Source organism: Pectinophora gossypiella, chromosome 10 (genome assembly GCF_024362695.1).
Source record: "Pectinophora gossypiella chromosome 10, ilPecGoss1.1, whole genome shotgun sequence".
NCBI lineage: Eukaryota > Metazoa > Arthropoda > Insecta > Lepidoptera > Gelechiidae > Pectinophora > Pectinophora gossypiella.
In genome coordinates this window covers 7,787,977-7,806,393 of record NC_065413.1, presented here as the reverse complement: position 1 = coordinate 7,806,393, position 18,417 = coordinate 7,787,977, and the positions used below count along the sequence as shown (strand labels likewise).

The following is an 18,417-nucleotide window of genomic DNA, read 5'->3' as shown; positions in this document are numbered from 1 at the left end:
CTCTTAATAGAGAGATTGTGTTTTGTTTAAACTGTACAAAAAACTAACGTATCTGAAAATATTGGCGAATCCGATTTACATCTTTTGCTATTTTCAATAAGACACATTATTTTAGCAAAATATTGCAGATACGACAGTTAGCAAAGTCAGCCACGAGTTGACAAACACGATCGCGCCACTCCCTGTAAAAAGACTCGCACCATAGGGGGGGCTGGGTGATTCGCTGGCAACGCCAAAATTTATAGTGGTAAAAAAAACTGTGATTTGAATAAAAACACTATCCACCTTTGAATAAAATTATCAGAAAAAATAATGGTTACATCTCGATGAATAACTCGTACCACCGAGCTTTTGTAACTAATTATAAATTTATTTGTTTATTTACGCTATCCCTCATTTTAATTCATGAAACGTTGTTACGGCGTTTAATATATTATTTAAGAATTCATAAAACAAATTCCTATTCATAACCTGTTTGGCTTTATTAGGTGTTTATTGGGCGTTTGTAAAGTGACCGAGACAGGATGTTGATTGTGGAGCTGGAAATAAAATGGAGGCAGCAATCGAAATGCTAAATTTCATGCAATCACATCGATTTCGGCTGGTTGATATTCCAAGGGTTCCTCCACCTGTGAGCATTATACGTTCATCTTCCTAGCATTATCCCGTTTTTCACGGGGTCCGCTTACGCAACTTGAAGACTTGACAGGTCTTGGTTTTTTACAGAAGCGACTGCTTTCCAACCCGCAAAGGGAAAACCAGCCCAATACAGGTTAGGTCACGTACCTCCGAAAAAGCATTTCTCGGGAATGTAGGTTTCCCCACGATGTTTTCTTTCACCGCTGAACACGTGAGAATCATTTATAATCCAAACGTGAATTCGAAAACCAATTCGACAATCATCGGTTTAGGCCTGTGCTAGATTCGAACCTACGACCTCAAAGTGAATATTATTCGTTATTGAACACAAATCTCCCTGAACATTTAATAAACCTATTCCACTTGTGTCATTCAGTACTTCGAAAGCTAGAGAAACTAAAGGGTCTCTCAAGTCCGCTGAGGGCTCTCGATCCCCTGGTTAGACTCATTACACTACACTATAGACCTTTTAAACTGTCCATATCTTCACCTTTACTTGGCGCGTAACTAAGTATCTCGCAAGTGTCAAAAAGTAGCCTCCTCCCTGTTTAAAAAATAAAAAGTAGAAGTTTGTTTTCGAAAGTTTGTGAACGCCGCACATCTATGTCCTTATGTTAATTTGTTGTCAATGTTAAACAAAGACCTTCGAATGACGACGTTACCGAACATTTTAATCGTCACGTGTTGCGTCAGTTGTTTCCTAGTGAAATAGGTACATGACATTGTATAAACAGTAACGCTACGTATAGAGGGACACTTTCCGCCCCGCACCGACACGAGCTTGATTACCTCACCCCTCCTTTGCGAACGGCTACTTTAGCCTATTGGACTTTAGCCTATCTAATAAGATGTGCGTAAGGAGTAAGGGGAGTGCAGTCTGTCTGTCTCGTTCGCACAGATGTGGTAAGGCGAAACACACTGCGTCGGTGTAGTCTCTGTGAGAATAGGGTTTTTGTATGGAGTGTCCGGGGTGTGACATGATTAAGTAGGTGTAATATTATACTGTGTCAAAAATTAAGAATAACTAAGTACATAGTATTACCTCCATTTGACTACAGCTTCACGAGATCGGGCATTATTCTGAGCGGGCTCGTACGTGGCCGGGGTACGGCCCGGCTTCCCTCACAGCCATTTACATGTTTGTCCATTTCGAAATCAGCGCGTGTGTACGGATGGCACAGATAGTAAGCTACATAGACAGTACATAATTTTTACATTCTTAGGCCGCGGTCAGGGACGCGCGGCGCGTCAAGCGCTGCAGGAAAAACAAACGTATGATAATGTACTGAGCCTTCACGGAGAGGCGTTTTTGCAGGCATTTGTTTGAATTGTAGCATCACATATGACGCAACGGGCAACGTGGCGAGTGACGTGATATAGGTGACGCGGCAGGAGACTTGACTGCTTGACGCGCCGCCTCTCCATATGAACGGAGAAAACGCTTAAGGCTGCCCCCACATTGGGCGTTGGCCGAGCGTACGCGTTTCCTGAGCGTGCTGCCGGCGTCGGCGCGGCGCGGACGTCGCGTCAGCGCACCGTCTGCGGGGCGCGGGCTTCGCGTTGTCCAGCGCCGCACAAGCGCTGCGTGAACGCCGCGATCTCAGGAAACGCGTACGCTCGGCCAACGCCCAATGTGGGGGCAGCCTAACGTCCCACGCAACGCGCCGCGTGACGCCCCGCGTATCCCTGAACGCGGCCTTACACGTACAGTTGAGCAAATAAGGCTACTAGTAAAACAACTGTGATTAATATTTGTCTATGAGTGTTACTCGGTAGAGCGTTGCAAAGTTCGCATCGCAGCATAATAATATGAGTATGTACTTTCATCGGTAGGTAAGCGCTAGAAAGTAAACACCAATAAACGTTTAGTACGCAACTCGTTTAGACTGACCTACGTCGCTCTTTGAATAACTACTTAGGTAGCTATCTAGCGTCGACTTTACGGCAAAAAAGGAAACGAAACTAATTTCTGTTCCACTCAAATAGAATAGCCACGAAAAATCGATGATTTGAAAGCTCGTTAAGTAACGCTGGCATGGGTATGCGCCGTAATGCGAAGTCTAGTAACTTTTTAGTCTGTGACGGATCGCCGCTAATAGGCCGGTTGTCTCCCGTGCGGTTCACGGAGATTTACGCTTCCCGGCCAATTTGCATAGTAGTAAATAACAGCTCTGTCGGTACAGCCCCGCTTATTTAGACGTTATAAACTGATTACGCACTTGATAACACCACCCCACATGTAAATGTCTGACTACAGCACCGGAATATAACAGCCACGGCAATAAATAACACGACCCACGCAATTTTCGGCTGGGAAATAAAACCATTTGCGACCGAAATATTTGTAGAAGTTAACCGAGTCAATTTCTAAGTGTTTTCACACCGGATAATGCTGGGTAACGAAGTTGGTGCGTGCGGTTGTAGATGAGGTACGCGAGTGCAATAACTCAAAACGCTTATGTTTACACAAAACCTGTTTATGTTGTGACCACAGCCCGGTCACTCCACACCATAATCTCATTCTTAACGTCTGCCACCTAACGTGTAAGTGAGAGCGAGACACAGTCTCCGCGCTTTCCCCCTTACTCTTTAGCGACTTACGGATATTAAAGACTAAAGTAAGACCGTTCCGTTCTATACTTATTATTATTCTTTCCTTTACAAGCTGTTAGTGACATCGTAACGAATACTAAAGAGGGTGATTCAGACGATAATTCTGAGTTAATATCAAGTGGAATTTTCTGTCGCAAAATTCAAGTTTCTTTTTATATTTTTTCCTGTATTTTAGCTTGTGACAATACGATTTATGACGATTAATAAAATCATGTATCCAACACACGGAGTGATCCAACGTAGTAACATAGTCGTCTGGTTAATGGCAATAGCTGGCCAATGGGAACGGAATTCATATAAAGTGTGAAGTGTGATCAATAAAATGTGTCAGTATCTGACTTCGGTATGATTCATTGCAATTTAAAAAAAAATCAATAAAAAATATTACTTAAAATAATTAAAATTTGTAATTTCTGGTTGTGTTCACGTCTTTTTTATTTTTATTTAAGTACTTATATATTATTGCACTGCCTAATAATAATATGCAGACTAGCAACAAGTTGGGCGACATTTCATAACCAACAATTTTTACAACGTGAATAAACGAAATAATATTTTCACGTTACAAATGTATTCCCATAATAAAATTCGCAATTTAAAAAATTGCCGACGAAAAACAACTTTATCGCAAATAAGTGGAATCCACGTATCTGTGTAATGACATTTTGTTTCAATTTACGCGAATATTTTTGTTTGTGGGTCGTTGTTTGCTCCGGCCCGCGACTGCAGCCCCGAACCAATGTGCAATTCCCCGTGATTGAAGATTTAAACTTGTTATGGCGAGATAAATTGGTTGCACTTTGATTGCGAAACAAATCAAACGAGCCGTACACCAACCGCGGGACAGTTTCATGCGGCCAGTTAAAGTGGACTAGACTAACTGCCGCTTTAGGATTTCTATGAAGAAATAAATGTAGTGAAACTGAGACAAATCACATGCTTTATTGTTTCACGAGTAACCTATCCCATATGATGGTATAGTCAAAGGCATATCCAACGCAAGATAAATTAGGTACCCACACCTTACCGAGCTTTGTAGACCTACGTAATAGGTGGTAAGTCGCTCTTTACATTAATGATCAAACCAACAGTGTTAGTGAAAACTGCACTTAAGATAAATTAATAAATCATTGGTGCAAGTCTGCCACCGAGGTTCGAACCAGCACAAGCGAGCCGGTGTACCATAGAACAAGAGTGACTACATTAGGTTCAGATAGGAAAAAATAGATATCAATCACGTTGATTTTTTATTTATTTATTTAATCTTACAACTATCATTACAGGTTATACCGAATGCGACAGTGTATCTTATACAGGGTGTTAGTGACATCGTAACGAAAACTTTGAGGGATGATTCAGGCCATAATTCTGAGTTGATATCAAGTGGAATTTTCCGTCGCAAAAGTATGGAACGGAAAATAATTTAAATAAGCTCTAAAATTTTCATGACTTCTCCGAAACGGGAAATTCCACTTGATATCGACTCAGAATCATGGTCTGAATCATCCCCTTCAGTATTCGTTACAGTGTCACTAACACCCATACCTACTTGTATGGCTACTGTATGTACTTGTATGGGGTGTAAGTGACATCGTAACAAATACTGAGAGGGATGATTCAGCTGATTATTCTGAGTTAATATCAAGTGGAATTTTCCATCGCAAAAGTATAGAATTGAAAATAATTTAAAAAAAACTAAAAAATATTAACTCAGAATCATGGTCCGAATCATCCCTCTGAGTATTTGTTACGATGTCACTAACACCCTGTATAATGTGTAACTTATAATGGCTTATAAATACGATCTTAATTCAACTAAACATTATAACAAATTACAAACAATATTGTCCTTATGAATTCACTCTGAGAGCAGCAGAATACGTCGATTCTCTCTGCCATCATATTCAGATAGCATAACGCGCGCGTGAACGGCGCGTTCGCGAACAAGTTAGTACGAGAGCGTGGTACCGCCAGCAAGCTCGGCCGCCGCCGCCGCCGTCGCCGCCGCCACACATACCTATCAGGCGCACACAGCCCTACTAAGAGCAACACCAGCATTTATTAGAAATAATGATTAAGTTATTCTGATGTTCAGACCCAGTAACCATGCTTCGTTTTTGCTTGAGTTGTTATGTAAAAGTTAGGGTGTAAATTTTTACGACGCATTTTTATTTTCCCGCTCCTTACATTCATTATATTCAACAAAGTCATACCAATTCTACATCGTATTTCTTCATAGTTATTTCTTTGGCATCAAATAAATTTTCATTCTAATTTTGCGTATGGCAATTATACTCCAACGAATTCCCTAAATTATGTTTTAAAGGTACTTATTAATACTTCTTCAGAAAACAACGGAAACCGAAACTCTTCTCATTAAGTTTCGCTTCGTTGAGGTTTTACAACTTTCGGCCGACCTCAGATCAAAGGTATATTTATTCAACAGGATACTAATTTAATAGGATCAAGATGACCGCATTCAAGTTAGTTTCTAGTTAATGAACCACATAGTTACGGAGAATGGGATTACGGCTATACCCACCTACTTAAAGTTTGCTGCAATCGATCCTATTGAGGCTCCATAGTACTTCGAAATATCTCGTAGTATTACGAGACACTATTTATATTATAAACTCTAGAATAATCTATCTATGTATATCGAGCACTTCATATAACTTTCCTATTATTTTTCTTCTTTTTAGCGCTCCAGTGATCAAGAATAGGCCTAAAATACATAATACCTAGTAGAAATTCTTTAATGCGTTTGCGTGGGAGCAGACATCATTCAATTTGAACGGGATATTGAGATAGATTGTGTAGTACAAACACAAAACGGAAACGTGTAAAGGATTTACGGAGTATCTTGCTACATCTCGTTAAGACGTGGGAAAAGTCAGGTTGGGAATATGCACGTCGTAAAATATCGAAACTCTGCCAAGAATATATCAGAGACGTGTATAATGTGCACGTTGATTTTGACATGAACTTATTTAGATTTAAGTTGAAACTAGTAACAAAATGGTGCTGATTCCTGCAAACGCCATATTATTTTATTTTAAGTTATACCTGTCATTTTCTCATCCGCTGAAAAAGAAAGGGACGGGTAATCGACAGATAGAATACACGTCAATTTTAAGCAGAAATCTAAAACAACCGTCTAAAAATTTTACATCGGCCAATAACCCGACAGAATTAAGTTGACAGCACACGTCAAACGTTTTGTATACCAGGGAGATACCTTTTTGATTCGGCCGGGTTATTCATTCATTTACTCATCCTTCCTAAAATTAAGAGCTGTCAATCATCCGTCCCTTTCCTTTTCGGTGGATAAGAAAATGACAGCCATAACTTAAAGTAAAATTAGGAGGTGTTTGCTGGAATTGGGGCCACTGACTAGTTATCAAACAATAAATTTTGATAAAATATTACAATAGAGTTCTGTTACCTGGTATTAAAATATAAAAAACCGTTTAAAAACTAAAACCCGGCTACTTATCACGCTCGAAAAAGTATGAAACAAGAAAATATTTCTCTAAAATTCATGTGAATAGTGTAATGTTTGAGTGATAAACCGTACCACGGCTATGTTAGTTATCACTATGATAACTATTATTTTTCTGATAAGTGAATTAGGAGTTAGGAGAGAACCAGACGTGCATGCACACATACATTATATAGCGCTCCTTTTGGCTTCGCCACAATCTGGTAAAAAAAACAAAAACCAATCCAAAAAGACCGTCAGCTTCATTCTTGTCTCACAATCAAGCAAAACGCTGAATATCGTAAACGTTTCTGTTCATTTAAGTATAGAAATTCTGTACAGGTACACCATATAATTGAGTACATAGCATAGTGCGCGATGAATGCAGACGTCCTGAATACAAATTACTTTAAAGCTATCGAAGAACCGAACGGAGGTAAGCTCGCTGAGAGTGTGATGGCTCATTAATCAGTCTTAGTTACAAGTAATCGACATTGAAACAATTAATATACCTATAATATGTTACGTCAGTAGGCACATAATAGGACTTGCTAGGTCTGAGAATAAATATAATATATATTATTAGTGTAGGTTGACAGCCTCCGTGGTCTAGTGGTTAGAGCGTTAGGCTCACGATCTGGAGGTCCGGGTTCGATTCCCGATGGGGACATTGTCGAAATCACTTTGTGAGACTGTCCTTTGTTTGGTAAGGACTTTTCAGGCTTGAATCACCTGATTGTCCGAAAAAGTAAGATGATTCCGTGCTTCGGAGGGCACGTTAAGCCGTTGGTCCCGGCTATTAGCCGTAAAAACACCTCCACCAACCCGCAGTGGAGCAGCGTGGTGGAGTATGCTCCATACCCCCTCCGGTTGATTGAGGGGAGGCCTGTGCCCAGCAGTGGGACGTATATAGGCAGTTTATGATTATATGATGACTTGTCTATACCTTACTGAGGCCCAGATTATAAAAGAAACTAAGGAAAAAAAGAGTCGAAAAAGGGGGGAAGGTGTCTAGTATTAGGGAAGGTGTGGTAAGGGGGGAGGGTGATTATAATGCCATATCAATATGAATAGTTTTAAAACAATTACACAACTCAGCTTCGTAAGCTGGCGTCCTCCTAGCAGATTAGTGTAAAGCAATCGACTGGGAACCAAGCGAAGGCTTCGCGGCGAATGTTCGCCTCATTAATCACTGCAGCCTAGACTACCATTTATATAAGTTCCACGTGTCCTTGTAGTTTAGAACGTGACGTGTTAGTGACATGTGTGAAGAGCAAAAACGGTATAGTAGACATGCGAATTTGCTAGTACTATTACCTATTAATCAACATAAACAGCCTATATACGTCCCACTGCTGGGCACAGGGAGATACCGAAAGGGGTATAAGATCATACTCCACCACGCTGCTCCACTGCAGGTTGGTGGAGGTGCTTTTACGGCTAATAGCCGGGACCAACGGCTTAACGTGCTCTCCGAAGCACGGAATCATCTACGTCTACACCAATCTACTACAATCTGCTACGACTACACCACGGAGGCTATTATTATCTTTGTGTTGGCATTATTAATCATTAGATAAAAATGAAACGCAAATTAATACAAGTACGTACTATATAGCAGTAGTAGTACTTAGTAGGTACGTATAAGCACCTATGACCTATACCACAGAATATGGAATAATACTACGGATATTACTACTGCTTATACTTTGATTTCAAAGTAAGTTGGTACATAATACAGACACATATTGTCTAGTCTCAAGAATTTATTTATCGACCAATAATAGCGGTGAGGTTTTATCTGGAAGCCAGATTATTTTAAATTAATGTAGTTTCTACTTAATTGGCGGACGGGGATTCTGTGCCTAAATAATAATAATACCATAGCTCAAAATAAATTGTAGGTTATGATTTTTGTTTTGTATAGCACTTACTCGTGCTTATAGAAACTCACAAAGAGAAAATTTAGGCTTCGGCTTAATGACGATACATAGATCGAAAGAATTTCGCATGGACAGGAGGAGGACCCGGTGGTGTAAAGGTTAACAACCTCGTCCCGGCTTGAAAGAGCTGCGGGTTCAAGTCCCGTCCGAGTCAGATTTATTTTCGATTAAATTTTTTCTCTTTGTAAATTGTAGGTTGGTATATGTTACCTATATGTATCTAAACAGGTTCTCCTAATGGATTACTGTTAAGTAATTATGTAAGTAAGTACCTAAATGTTGTTTGTGTGTTGCAAAATTACGAGGGGAGGTCTAAAAGTTCGCGGAATGAGGGGGAAGGGGGTCGAAATTAAACACGAAACTATTTTTCCTTTTCAATATATTCTCCCTTAACCTTAACACATTTTCCGGATCTATCAAATAATTTGTTTATTCCATCATAAAAAAAAGATTTCTCTTTGCTGTCAAAATAGGCCGAAATTGCAGACTTGACTTCTTCATCATCGCCAAATTTTCGTCCACGCAGTTCCTTTTTCATTTTTGGGAACAAATAATAATCGCTGGGGGCCAAGTCTGGACTGTAAGGCGGGTAGTTTAATTTTTCGAACCCGCATCGGTGAATGGCAGCCGTCGCAACATGGCACGTGTGGACGGGTGCGTTGTCGTGCAAAAGGAGCACACCTCTTGACAGCTTTCCTCTTCTTTTTTCCTTGATAGCCTCTTTCAATCTATCCAGTAAAGAAGCGTAGTAATGTCCCGTTATAGTCACACCACGATCTTTATAATCAATCAGCAAAATACCTTCTGTATCCCAAAAAATAGTGGCCATGATCTTTCCGGCCGATTGTGACACCTTAAACTTCTTTGGAGGAGGTGTGCCTTTTTTATGCCACTGCATCGACTCTTGCTTCGACTCAGGTTCATAGTGGTGAACCCAGGTTTCATCTCCAGTAACAATCCGGGCCATAACTTCTTCCTTATTCTCTCCACAGAGCTCTAAAAACTGGCGAGAACACTCGACACGCTCGCTTTTTTGAAGTGGCGTGAGCATTCTTGGAACCCATCTTGCGCTGACCTTAGTCATCCCAAGATGTTGATGTAGGATATTTAAAATACTTGTTTCGGATACACCGACCATTGCTGCAAGCTTCTTCTTCTTCAAGCGGGTATCTTCTAATACAAGTTTCTCTACTTTTTCGATGATTTCCGGTGTGGTGGCCTCAATGGGCCGTCCGGAGCGGGGGTCATCTTCAATCGACTCTCTTCCTTGCTTGAAAAGACTATGCCACTTGTAAACCATGGTTTTACCAGGGGCAGAGTCCGCGTAAACTGCTAACAGCTCTTGAAAAATCGTCTGAACTTAATGACGGCGCGGTGTTCAATTTTCTCCATATTCGCTGAGTTCTTCCCGATTCACTTGTTTGCTGGTCGATAGTTCAAACGTTAATGACCCGATTTGCTTCAAACTTGGTACATATACTGTTAATGAGGTGTGCAACTAGCGGCTACCTGTACGAGCAAACCAACCCCCTCCAACCCCTCCATTCCGCGAACTTTTTGACCTCCCCTCGTAACTAAGCCTGCCAAGGTAGACAGGAGAGCTTACGCCAACCATCCGCTTGAAGTTTTAATAATTATCTTCAATAACCAGCAGTAAAGCGTAATTTCTAAGAAAACCTGTTTATGATAACTCCAAGCACAAGAACTAACGTATACAAATCAAATCTTTTCAACTTCAACTTAAGGCTGCCCGCCCACGTCAGTTCAGTTTGTAGGACAGATAATCGGGCTGATTTTTCCTCCGATTCTAATACCCGGCCGATACATTTCCGAACGATAATCGGATCGATCGGGATGCACCGATTTTATTTGTGACCGACTTTTTGAAGGACGTGGGCGTTGCACTATTGCGAGCAGTACGTTCTATTTTTCTGATATAAAAAGTCGGTCGCCGATTGTCTGACGTGGGCGGGCAGCCTTATGGTTGTATGGCAACCGGTCGTCATAGAGAAGAGACTGCCAATGTATTCAATTCTTTTCTAAAAACTTAATCATACTTCATTCTGATTCATGGTCATTGTGACTTTAGGGATGCGACACGAAGCACGTAAAGCAAAGTGAGCGAGGTAAGCTAAGTCAGACAAGCGGCGTGAGCTGTAGCGGTGAGCTTCAACTATAAATCACGCGAAGCCAGCGGCACTGCATTTTATCCGTCTCGACTCGATCGCGGATTGATGGTAACGGATTCCTTGTCAAACTGTCTCCTGCGAATGGCAAACGCTAATTTTGCTTTATGTACGTCATTACGGAATGAACGAATTGCCAATAGAAGAAAGATTTTGTTAAGGAAATCAGTGGAAATGATGGTACAATAGTGAAAATCACAATACATCTTTGTCATCTGTTAACACTAGCGCATCGATTTCATCTTAAATAGATTCATGTATGACTAATGTCAAGTGTGATATGCAATTTTTAAAATAGACTAAGTACACAATAAGTATTTCAGTTACCGTCCGGGTGAGAGCCTTCAGCGCTCCCCATTTGTCCGGCCAAGTAGTTAATGCCATCTACGGCAAATCTACAATAAGTCAAGTCAAAAAAAATCAGTTACCGTCCTACAGGACGAAATCAGCTATTTGGCTTTTGTGGAAATCAACCAAGTTACACGCGTGTAATAAATATATAACGGACTCTATCAAATTGACTACTAAGTTGTATTAGTTAAGATTTTAATTAGGTTTACTTCCGATTATTCGCATTTGGTATTTTGAGTTTCGTATGCAAATCGAATCGGGTGTTTAATATCGATTTGAAGCGGCTCATCTTGAGTGGAGTTGTAGGTGGCGCTGGTGTAGCTAGTGTCAGGAGAGTAAACAGGGCCCACTGCGAAACCATTTGCTCCAAACTTCAATACGATATTATTTACGAAATTAGTTCTATGTTAGTGTTAACATTAATTATATGGTGACCACAGAGTGCCCTAACCATGAAATATCAATCAAGCAGTTCGGGACTCCGTTATATAATATACAATGTCATTTTTAATTTAAAATCTTTGTCTTTAGACAAACATTTTTGGATAACGTATTTCTAGAGATTCAGAGAACTAGGTTGGCATAACAAATCTTTAGACGAGATTTAAGTAGACAGTATTATTGGCTTGTAGATTCTTTGGACAAATTGTCTTAACGAACCTTATTAGTGGGGCCCGTGAGACAGCCATTACTTGTCTTCTTTCAGCCGACTCATTGCTATAAGTAATTTTTTTTAATTATTTTCAAAGCAGAGCAACAGTAAGGGAGAGGGAGAAGAAGGAAGAAGGGGGGAAGGGGAGGTGTTAATAAGCGAGTCAAAATATGAATCAATCCCAATCGAAGATACACAATGTAGTATACATGACCAGTTTTTTTTTATATTAATTAAGGTACGAAGCACACTATCTAGCAGGGAACCTTACAGAATGCGCCAGGGACTGTGCTAAAGGTGCTACTGGAACACGGCTGTTAAAGTGAAGTAATTAAATTAAGGTTTTCTGTGACTAATTAATTACCTACGAATGATACAGTAAAAATAACGTAAGTTATTATTTATGTACATTTTTTTTTATTAAATTGTAATCGATCATATCGTATGTACATTGAAAGAAAATTAAGAAAGAAATCGATCTGGTATATGATCTCTTGTTTTGATTCTGGTGTCAGCGTTATTACTAAGCCGCCAAAGGCCCTTGACATGGTTGATGTAACAACTACTTAGGTACTTACATCAGTAAGCCTTAACCAAGACCAACGGCTTAACGTGCCTCCCGAAGCACGAATAAGATGATCTTATAAGATGACTTTCGGACAACCAGATGACCAGGCTGTAATGTCCTAAACAAACTAAGGATCACAAAGTAATTTTTGTAATATTTCCCCACAGAGATTCGAACCCGGGACCTCCGGATCGTGAGTCACGAGTTACGGCCGTGAGATTTATGACAAAATTATGATAGTACCTAACACAAACTAGTCAAAAATAGCTTCGGGATTCAATCAATAAATCTGGCTATTACATTATGCAAATCAAGCGACATTGCGCGGACATTCCACGTAACGACGTCCCCCGTCCCTAGAGCACCTACTTTTCACGGATTTTTATAACTTTAAGCAAAAATCGGTGTAAAAAAACTACCGTTGAAATTGTTCGGAAGTTAAAATGTCATTCCTTATTACAGCGGCAGGAATGGTCAGAATCTATTGAACTCATGACGTGGGGGAGTTCGCCTCCTATATTCAGTGGTAATTCCTAAGAGGACGTCGATTCCCTGACTTCCGGACACGAGTTTCATATTTCTGTTTTGACGTGGCTTATTGTAGATTTGCCGCAAATGGCATTAACTACTTGACCGGACAAATGAGGAGGGCTGAGAGCTCTCACCCGGTACAGAATTTAAGACAACAGGCCTGAGGGTGCCCAGTTGGGCGCGAACCCCGGGTCAGGGCAAGAGGTTCATCATTTATTATTTACTTTATTATATAACCGATTGATGAATGCGGAGGAAGCAAGAAAAGTGTGTCCGAATCGAAGCAAATTGATTTCCATAGTCTGTGCTTAGCCGGTGGGAAATAGGCGTGAGTTTATGTATGCATATATTATATAAATAAACAACGAATTACCTAATACTTATAACTATTAATAACTCTGTTTTATCAGAGTTACTAATTGGTATTTCTCTTCTTGCAACTTTGGCCATTACTAATAGGTTAAGTACCTAATGTTAGTAACTATTTATCCATACGAACATATTTCTTTTTGAACACATTTCTGTGTGGTTCAAAACCAAAACAATAGTTTGAAGAGTTGTTTAAATTTTGGTGTTTCGTCAACTGGGCCCCTCATTTCTCTTTCACACGCGTCAAAACAGGCTGGTAAAGAAAATCACTGCAGCTTTCATTGTTTGTGACATCTGGCCGCCCGCCAACAATGCAGGTTCGCAGCCTGCCACGTTCACGCCCAACTGGTTTTCACTAAACCTAACATAGTTCTAAGACAGCTTCATTAGCATGTGCTAATTACAGAGAAAATGTAATCGAAAAATGTGACCGAACGGGATTTGAACCTTCTTGTCACGCCTCCACCGGGTCCACATCCTGTCCATTCGAAGTCAGTATGCCGACACCACGTCGTTATTTGGGGCTTATAATGTATGGCGGTATATGCTAATTTATAATGAACGAAATTAACATTCAATCGGTCAGTAAACATTTGTATGCTTATTTTTTCAATCTCCGACACGACCTCATAATCACTTTTAATTTGCCTTTTTTGGCATAATTTACTGTAAAAAATTTAGAAGAAATTATTCATTATTTGGCCGGATAAATCGGTCTCATTTAGATCCGTGACATATTTAATTTCTGTTTATTCTTTGCCCGTATCAAAGCACAATAGTCAACAACAGTCATTGTTTCTGCCAAGTCTGACCCTCTGGCTGCGTGCCAACAATGCAGGTTCATAACCTTCCACGCCCAAGTGATTTTCACTAAAACTTGCCTAAGTTGTTCTAAGATAAGTTCATTAGCATGTGCTAATTTCAAATGAGCCCTTCTAAAGTATTTGGTTCTAATGTTACATGTCTCCTCTCATCTGATAATTTTACTGAAGATTCCACTGTATGTGAGAATATAGATATAGAAGTTTATTGGTGTTAGGGATTTTTTGGTAGTGGTGGTAATACAACCTGTGATATTTAAACATTATATTATATTATTATAAGATATATACCAAACTATACCTGACTTCCTTCATAAAATTAAGTAAGTACCTACTAAATCTAGCATTCAGTTCCATCATCTACGTATCTCTCGAGTGAGAAAATGCGAACAATCGCATCGGTACACTTTATTTGTCTGACCAAGCAATGCCATCCAAAGCAAAAGGTACATACAGTAAAACACATCAAACAAAACTTCCTCGGTTGAAAATCGGCGCAATGTGAGAAAGTAGTAAAGTTTAACAATGCAAGCTTGATCAATGAAGCAACAATCAGTTCTAATAATAATATCATTATCTTATTTTACAAAGACCACTCACCACCTCTGTAACATCTCTCAGAAGATTACATGTACAGAGTCAGCTTAGCTCCATCTACTTTCTGTAAAATGATAGGAAATATAATTTTTCATCGATGATTTCTGACAATTTACAGAATCGTACAAGGTCATGCGTACGTAGGATCCGTCTATCGATCTTTCAAACCCACAACACAACATAAAGAATAAAATAATAAACCTAAATAAGCTTTAAATTAGAAGTTAAGATAAATATATACATTATTGATAAGACAGGACACAAGATACAGAAAATAAGAAGACATCAGTGTAAACGACTATATTCGTATAGTTACTTTCTGATTAAACTAGAGCCGTGGTAGCCCAGTTGGTAGAACGCTTGCCTCTCACTTTCAGGTCGTAGGTTCGAATCCCGCATAGGCCCAATAAACCAATGATTGTCGAATTTGTTTTGGAAATCATATATTATTTGAATCATAAATAATTATCACGTACTCAGCAGTGAAGGAAAACGTCGTGAGGAAACCCACATTCCCGAGAAATGCATTTTCGGAGGTATGTGACCTAACCTGTATTGGGCTGGTTTTCCCTTCGCTGGTTGGAAGGTCAGACAAGCAGTGGCTTCTGTAAAAACCCGAACATATCAAATCTTCAAGTTACGTAAGCGAATCTTGTGAAAAACGGGATAATGCTTACTAATTAAACTACAAATAATTCCTTAAAAATATCAAAGATATCACACAATTTAAAAAAGTTAATGCCTAATAAATTATAATTAAGGCCTTATATTTTTTTTAGAGTTCAATAAATAATTGAATACACTACTGCGAAATATTTATCAAAATATTATTCTCGGTACATATTAAATTCATTCAAGCCTGTACACGTATTCATTATTGTAAACAAGATTATCGTTCTCAATTCTCCAATATACACAATTGCACATTAATGTAAAAAGCTTTAGTATTTGCTTTCACAATGTTTGTGTAAATATCACAACACGAACTGTGATTTAAATAAAACATTGAATAAATGCATTTATGGTAACTTTTTATATAACTTTGTAAATGACATGACTGTTTTGTAATACTTTATCAAACATTTTGTTATCTAAACAGTTATGTTGCTTAGTAATACAAAGTTCAGTAGTCACTCTGTTTTGTAAACAATAACCAAAGTTGTGCTAAATGTTCTTCTCGGTGATACTGCTTGTCTTCCAAAATATGTTGAAGAGGTCGGAGGACTAGGGCGAAATTAGGGTTAATACAGCTTGGACTTACTATTATTGTACAAAAGTCCCCAAAAAACACTACAATAGGATGAGGGTTTCGGTAATAAAACTCCAAAATCCTGATGTGGAAGATTCCAAACGAATTTATTGATCGCCACCAGTACAGATCTCATGAACCAAATAATAGCGCGTTTCAAAATACAACTAGCGACATCTAGTGGCGTTCGGTTGGTACTAACCTTTTAAACTAAATAAAGCATGCAAACAAAGTGTGACGCGTTAACATACCGCCCGCCATGGACCAAGTCCATTAACATATAATTAAGGCGTTGCGATATGTCTATAACTATATATGTGAATGAAAAGGTAAAACAAATGGTATTGTTATCTAAATTATGTGAAAAATCTAAATCTAACATGTGGTCAATTGACCGTAAAAAAAAGTAAAACAACGCAAAAATAATAAATGATTAACAAAACTTAAAACAACTAGGGCATGCAGGTCAACTTCAACGATCCATTGACAATAATAAGTATGTAAAGCATATATTATTCTGATTTTGGTAATACAATTAACTTCGAGATTGGCCGCTTAATAGTATGTCCCTTGCACTTCAGACTGACAACTCGAGTGAGTCCATCCTGACCTAGGTGTTTGTGAGTTATCAAACCATACAACCACCGAGCTGGAGGAAGTCCGTCCTCTTTAATGAGGACTACATCACCGACTTCTGGTTCCGGAATTTGGTTCGCCCATTTATATCTGTGTTGTAATTGTGTTAGATATTCTTCAGACCATCTTCGCCAGAAACCTTGAGTTATTCGTTGAGTAAGATGCCAGCGTTTCAAGCTACTTATACTGGACGTCTCATAATTATTTTCGGGAACAAGTACCAGTGGCTCACCGACCAGGAAATGGCCAGGTGTCAGAGGACGTGGATCGTTTGGATCACACGACAACTGTGATAACGGTCTCGAATTGAGACAAGCCTCGATCTGGGCGAGAGTAGTTGTCATCTCTTCAAAGGTAAGAGTGCTTGTGCCTATGGTTCTTGCAAGGTGGAATTTTATGGACTTAACCGCAGCTTCCCATAGTCCTCCAAAATTTGGAGAATGAGGAGGTATGAAGTGCCAAGATGTTCCATTTGTAGCAAACCAATCTGCAATCTCAACAGCAACACTCGAGCTTTCGACATCAAAGAGTTCAGCAAGCTGTCGGGCAGCTCCTACAAAAGTGGTGCCATTATCACTCCAGACTTCGGCTATATGACCCCTTCTGGCTACAAACCTCTTAAAGGCCGCCAAAAATGACTCTGAAGTCATGTCACTGACGACTTCAAGGTGAATGGCTTTTGTGGTCATGCACACGAAGACACAAATGTACCCCTTAGTGGAGTGATGTCCCCGTCCTTTATTGGCTCTGATGTTGATCGGACCCGCATAGTCTACACCGCTTTTAAGGAAAGGCCGATGTGCCGTGACTCTAGAATTGGGCAATTGCCCCATCATCTGCTGATTGGCTTGGCTAGAATGGCGTACACAAGTTGCGCATTTTTTGACAAACATGCGAACTAAATTTCTAGCTCCAATTACCCAATATTTAGACCTCAAGTAGTTTAGAACTAGTTGAGGTCCTCCATGCATTGTTCTGCGATGAGCTTCATCAATTAAGAGATTGGTCAGATGAGATTTATGAGGGATGATTAGGGGATGTTTCGTGCTCTCCTCAAGATAAGCATTATGAAGTCTACCATTTACTCTCAATGCTTGTTCGTCATCTAAGTAGGGGTTTAATGAAGAGAGCTTACTCTTCTTATCAACTCTACCAAATTTTTGAAGACCTTCAATCTCCCTTTGAAAGTGTTTCCTTTGGCACATCCTTATACAGGTAAGTAACGTTTTATTTATTTCTTTAGCTGTTAACCCATGGTCTAATCTTTCAGTTTCCTTTATTTCAGATGTCTTCCAGCGCATGACTCTTCGGCAGAGCGACAGTACGCGGGTAAGTTTTGTCAATGAGGAAAAACGCCTCATCAAGTCTTCACTATCATCTATTTGGGTATCTACCGTCACGTGACTCTTCAACTTTGTCTTCCTTTCTTCCAGGTTAGTGTCTTTAATATCTTTCTTATTATAATCTATGTGTAAATTCCATAAAGATGCAGGTCCGTGGCGCCACATGGGCGACGCAAAGTGTGACGCGTTAACAATTATTATTACTACTATTATTATTACTACTAATATTATTATTACTACTATTATTACTACTACTATTATTATTACTACTAATATTATTATTACTGCTATTATTATTACTTGTATGTCGTTTTCATATCTCGGGTCTATGGAGGCCCCGACTTTTGGAAGCGTGTGTGGGGCCGAAGCCAACACGTAGAGGCCCCTTAAGACAGTTTAATCTAAATGTGGTGTGACACCAACCGGCGATTATCCTTG

The 18,417-nt window shown here is 39.5% G+C and overlaps 1 protein-coding gene across 1 annotated transcript; it reads right to left on the bottom strand.

Moving 5' to 3' along the window:
• Window positions 1-16,512: 16,512 nt before the first annotated feature.
• LOC126370387 (uncharacterized) lies at window positions 16,513-18,144 on the bottom strand. The gene has a single exon (XM_050015224.1). It carries the CDS (start codon window positions 18,142-18,144, stop codon window positions 16,513-16,515), a length of 1,632 nt encoding a protein of 543 aa, XP_049871181.1.
• Window positions 18,145-18,417: the final 273 nt, after the last annotated feature.

What these genes read in the sequence shown, in the direction of transcription:
- LOC126370387 (XM_050015224.1), bottom strand. Translation starts at nt 18,144, where the DNA reads ATGTGGCGCCACGGACCTGCATCTTTATGGAATTTACACATAGATTAT.